This window comes from Streptopelia decaocto (genome assembly GCF_964273445.1).
Source record: "Streptopelia decaocto genome assembly, contig: HAP1_SCAFFOLD_60, whole genome shotgun sequence".
NCBI lineage: Eukaryota > Metazoa > Chordata > Aves > Columbiformes > Columbidae > Streptopelia > Streptopelia decaocto.
Window position 1 is genome coordinate 564,249 of NW_028116017.1, and position 5,488 is coordinate 569,736.

Sequence of the window (5,488 nt, forward strand, 5' to 3'; positions counted from 1 at the left end):
GTTCCATCTGACAAAGCTGAACCCCAGGACGGGCCCCTGCCCACCCAATCACACAGGGCCAGGCTGACTCCTCAGGAGCCCCTGGGCAGAGACCCTGCTCTTCATTGCACACTCATCAAGCACCGACAAGAGCTCCAGCCAGGACATTCTCCTGGAAAAAGAAAAGTGTCTCCTTGTGTGACGGCGTGGGAGGGTCTGTGGTAAATGGCTTTGGTTTTTCCCAGAGAAGTCTCAATCTAAACCTTTTCCTCCTTGCACAGGTCCTCATGCCCACGCTGTCTAAGTGCCTGGCTGCCCCCATAGGCAAAATCAGCCAATGTCCAACAGCAGCTCCATCACCCAGTTCCTCCTCCTGCCGTTCACAGACACACGAGAGCTGCAGCTCTTGCACTTCTGGCTCTTCCTGGGCATCTACCTGGCTGCCCTCCTGGGCAACAGCCTCATCATCACCACCATAGCCTGGGACCAGCACCTCCACACCCCCATGTACTTCTTCCTGCTCAACCTCGCCCTCCTCGACCTGGGCTCCATCTCCATCACTGTCCCCAAATCTATGGCCAACTCTCTGTGGGATACCAGGGTCATTTCCTATGCAGGATGTGCTGCCCAGGTCTTCTTTTTTTGTTTCTTGTTTGGTGCAGAGTATTCCCTTCTCACCATCATGTTGTACGACCGCTACGTTGCCATCTGCAAACCCCTGCACTACGGGACACTCCTGGGCAGCAGAGCTTGTGTCCACATGGCAGCAGCTGCCTGGGCCACTGGGTTTCTCAATGCTCTGCTGCACACGGCCAATACATTTTCACTGCCCCTGTGCAAGGGCAATGCCCTGGGCCAGTTCTTCTGTGAAATCCCCCAGATCCTCAAGCTCTCCTGCTCACACTCCTACCCCAGGGAAGCTGAGCTTCTTGTGGTTAGTCTCTTAGCAGTATTTGGGTGTTTTATTTTCATTCTTTTCTCCTATGTGCAGATCTTCAGGGCTGTGCTGAGGATCCCCTCTGAGCAGGGACGGCACAAAGCCTTTTCCACCTGCCTCCCTCACCTGGCCGTGCTCTCCCTGTTTGTTAGCACAGGTATGTTTGCCCACCTGAAGCCCCCCTCTATCTCCTCCCCATGGCTGGACCTGGTGGTGTCTGTTCTGTACTCGGTGGTGCCTCCAGCAGTGAACCCCCTCATCTATAGCATGAGGAACCAGGAGCTCAAGGATGCTCTGTGGAAACTCGTATCTTAGTGTTTTCTGAAGCAATAAACTGCTCATCTGCTTCTACATAGAAGTTTTAATGTAACTTAGTGCAGCAGATTAGTGCAGCTTGTCATCTGTATTTGCTGTTGTTGTTGGCATTTTTTATCCTGATAATGTTGTCATCCCCTTTCTAAATCATTGTCTGCTTTTCTTTTATAACCCCTGGTTGTGTAAATGAGGAACCATGATCTGTGTGTATTTAAACAAAGTAACGGGTCCTGTATGACTTGATTTCCACTATATCCTTCCTGCAAGGCCTTTTGGAGCTGCAGGGACAGTTCCTGTCCATGGGAGGAGGGGAAAAGAGTCCAGCATGGCAGCCCTGCCAGGGAGCACCAGCGCTTGTTCTTCCAGAGCTGTTCTGGTTCCACTCCCACGCTCTCCTTCCCATCCCTGTGTTGGTGCAAGGCCTGAGTGCTCTGACAGCTTGGTCACCGTCCTGCTGTGTGTCAGTCCTGTGAGCGCAGGCAGGGACAGGCAATGGGCACTGCTGTGACAGAGCTGGCCCCTGAACAGCCTTTCCATAACGAAAGGTGATCTCCTCAGGGCAGTGCATGATGGTTTATATCTTCTTGCAAAGTTTCTCTCAAGCATATTCCTACAAAAGTCACCCACAGATGAAACCCCAGTGTACAGCTGAACAGTGTGTGTGTGCAGGGCTGGCACACAGCAGTGTCCTCTCACAGCCAGGCTCCTGCCAGAGACCTGCAGGACCAGCAGAGCAGGGGCTGGGCTGTGCCCCTGTGCACTGGACACCCCACAGAAGGAGCCTCAGGTCAGTCACCATGGACTGGCCCTCACAACCACCATTTCCAGCACTGGCTTCTCACCCACAGAGGTTGTTCTTCTCTTCATGGATGGACACTCAATGAATAGTTCAGCAGTCTGTGTTGCTTTGTAGAGATGAGATGTGAGCACGCACATCATGTGTGTGAGGTGACATGAACACGAGTGAGCACAAACACCATTCCTTGGGGTTCCATGAAAACCTGTGGCACACACAAGGTCCTGAGGTCACTTCCTGTTGGAAGTAACACCCCATGGGAAACTGCCTGAATGCAGCACTGGGTTGTGCTTCTTTAATTGTGCTCCCCGTGTCCATTCCTCATGACATGGGACATCTCAGATTAGTGCAGAGCAGGATGACACACCAGAGCTAAGGTGTCCCCTACCCCTTTGGAGTGGCAACGGGAGGCCAGAGGGACAATGTGACTTCTGCCTCTGTGTGTAAAAGGGACAGACTCTGTCTCTGAGCATCCCTGGGTGCATAAGAAGTCCTGAGACCAGCTGAGATATGGATGCCTGATGGAACCCTGGCATTTCTGTGTGTGACTCCAGGAACAACCCTCAGTGGCCCAGTGAGATTCATCTCAGCTGCTGGGACAAGCTCATTGCAAGTGCTCCTGTCTGCTCTGTCACCCTTGCCTGTGATTCTGGGTTGTGCTCTCAAAAGTAAGACAAAGTGGTAAGAGGGTTTCCGAGGTCTTTGGAAAAGGCAGATATCGAACCCATCTGCATGAAGAGCATGAAGGAGAATTAATGGCTGATCAACCTGCCGCCACACCCAGAATTTTGCAGGGTCACAGACATGGTGTTCCTTGGTGTCCTAGTAGCCAGATCAGGGATCTCTGGGCTGGAGAATTGGAAGCTGGGTGGGAAGTTGGCTGGACAATCAAGCCAAATGTCATCAGCGGTACAAAGCCCTCCGTGCAGCCAGTTACTAGTAGCATCCCTCAGTGGTCAGCACTTGGACCAACACTGTTAAACGTCTTTATTCTCCCTCTGTATGATGTGACAAGTGCACTTTCACCTTCTCTGTGGATGATGCATAGTTGTGAGGAACCCTTGAACAACCTCACCTGGTTAACCCTGCTTGGAGCAGGACAGTGAGACAAGTGAGACAAGGGCTCTCTTCAAACCTGAAGTTATTCTGTGATTCAATGAATCTTTCCCTTGGAGAGGATTTTGAAGGTAGAATAGGCAGAGGAAGAATAAAAAGAATAAAAGACAGAAAAGGAGTTCTAAATGTTGTCAACAAAAATACAGCAGTTCCTCTGAAGAGTGTTTTTCAACTCAAATCTCTAGTAGGAAATATATTTGATAAATTTGATAAAACAAGTATACTTTTATCTGATCGGGTCCTGGGCCATAAAAAAGGTGATGGATAGTTATGGTATTATGAGGTCAGTTGTGTCTCAGACACTCATAATCCAGTCAGAATCATGTGGCTGTGAAGGGGACAGTGAGGCCAGTTCTCTCTCTGGAGGTGACAGCCCAGCAGCAGGGACATGGCTGGGAAAGAACCTCAGCCTAAGTATGACAGATCCTTCCCAGGAAGAGATCTTGGAGACAGGTTGTCACATCCATCCCACCTGAGAACATGATGGGACAGCAGCAGGGACATGGTCATATGTATCAGAGAAGCTGAAAGGCCAGCAGCACTCATGGGATTTAGGAGATCATGGTGGGGTTACTTCTCTCTGGTCAAGTGCAAGACCACATGAAGAATAACAGGTTGGGATCTCTGCTTGATTGACAGTTTCTGAGGTGGTAAAGCTTTCTCAAGTAGTGGGAAAAAGCAGCAGAGAAAAAAAACCAAAGCCACCAAATGCAGATGGGGAAGTGGAGACTGGCTATCAGGAGGAAGAAATGTCACTGGAAGGGCAGTGCTGTGGGGCAAGAGGTGACCCAGAGGGAGCTGGATCAGCCCATGGTTTGTGTGCCAAAGAGCAGCCAGTGAGGGTGCAGAGACAGCAGGGAAGGTGCAGAAATGCTGGGGTGAGAGCAGGTGGGGAAGCGAGATGGGTGTCTGCAGCCTGCAGGGAAAGAGGGGCAGAGGTAGACTGGAAGGGACCCACAGAACCCAGGTCTCTGTCCCCTTGACCATGGCAGTTGTCTCTGCCACTGAGGCCCAGGAGAAGACATGTTGTCCTCATGGCACTGGGGCCTCGCTGCCTCCTTGCAGCCGCTTGGGGAAGCTGGAAGTTGTTGTACCAGTGTTGTCCTTCCCTGGGCCTTGCACACCCACATCCCATGATCCCAGGAAGAGCACTGAGCCATGTGTGAGGGACAGGATCCCCCTTCCCATTGCCTGGAGGTCATGGCTTCTCCTTTCTGCTTCAGAAAGCAAACCAAGGGGTTTCTGAGCATCAGAGCTGAAGAAAAGACTCAAAGGAGATCTCATGGTGGCTACAACTTCCTCACAAGGGGAGAAGGAAGTGAAAGGACTGATCTCTTCTCTCTGGTGACCAATGACAGAATCCAAGGGAATGGAAGAAGATGTGCCAGGGGAGGTTTAGGTTGGACATGAGGAAAAGGTTCTTCCACCAGAGGTGCTGGACACTGAACAGGCTCCTCAGGGAGGTGTCACGGCCCCAACCTGATGGTGTTCAAGAAGAGACGGGACAACGTCCTCAGACACACGGTGTAACCTGTGGGGTGTCCTGTGCAGGGACAGGAGTTGGACTCCACGATCCTTGTGGGTCCCTTCCAACTCAGGACATTCTATAATTCTATGAAATACTACATCAAAAGTCCATGTTTTCACTGTACGGATGAGTTGTAAACATACACATCATGTGCATGTCCACTGTGTGCATGTGGTGAGATGAACCCAACGGAACACAAATGCCATCAGCTATTCCTTCGGGTGCCATAAAGGTTAGAGGGACAGAGATGGTGTTCAGGGGTCTCTTCCAACCTGTGTTATTGTAGGATTCCATGAATCTTTTCCTTGGAGAGCTCTTTCACGTCAGAATAGACAGAAGAAGGAGAACAAAAAATCAGAGCTAGAAGCAGAGATATAAAATGTCCCAGTGTAAATACAGCAGCTTCTCTGAGGAACGTTTCTACACTCAAACCCTTGATAATAATCTATTAGATAAACTTGATGAAAGCAGCTTAGTTTGATCTGCTCACACAGTGGACCACAAGGAGGGTGATGGTGGGTACGATGTCGTGTGGTCACTTGTGTCTCAGGAACTCATAGTCCAGTAGGGAGCCAATGGCTGTGGAGGGCACTGTGAGGTCACTTCTGCCTCTACTGGGGATTGGCCAACAGCAGGAACATGGCTGGGAAAGGACTGTGAGGTCACACACACGAGACAAGCAATCGGGCCCAATCAGCATGGCTTGATGAAAGGCATGTCCTGCTTGACCACCCTGATCTCCTTCTATGACAAGGTGACAGGCTGAGCAGATGAGGGGAAATCTGTCGTGGGGAGTGAATCCGCCACACAGGCTGTG

The 5,488-nt window shown here is 50.9% G+C and overlaps 1 protein-coding gene across 1 annotated transcript; it reads left to right on the plus strand.

The window, feature by feature from the left end:
• Positions 1-316: 316 nt before the first annotated feature.
• On the plus strand, positions 317-1,231 carry LOC309452453 (olfactory receptor 14J1-like; the record flags this gene model as incomplete). Its single annotated transcript, XM_082077074.1, has 1 exon — positions 317-1,231. One exon carries the CDS (start codon positions 317-319, stop codon positions 1,229-1,231), a length of 915 nt encoding a protein of 304 aa, XP_081933200.1.
• Positions 1,232-5,488: the final 4,257 nt, after the last annotated feature.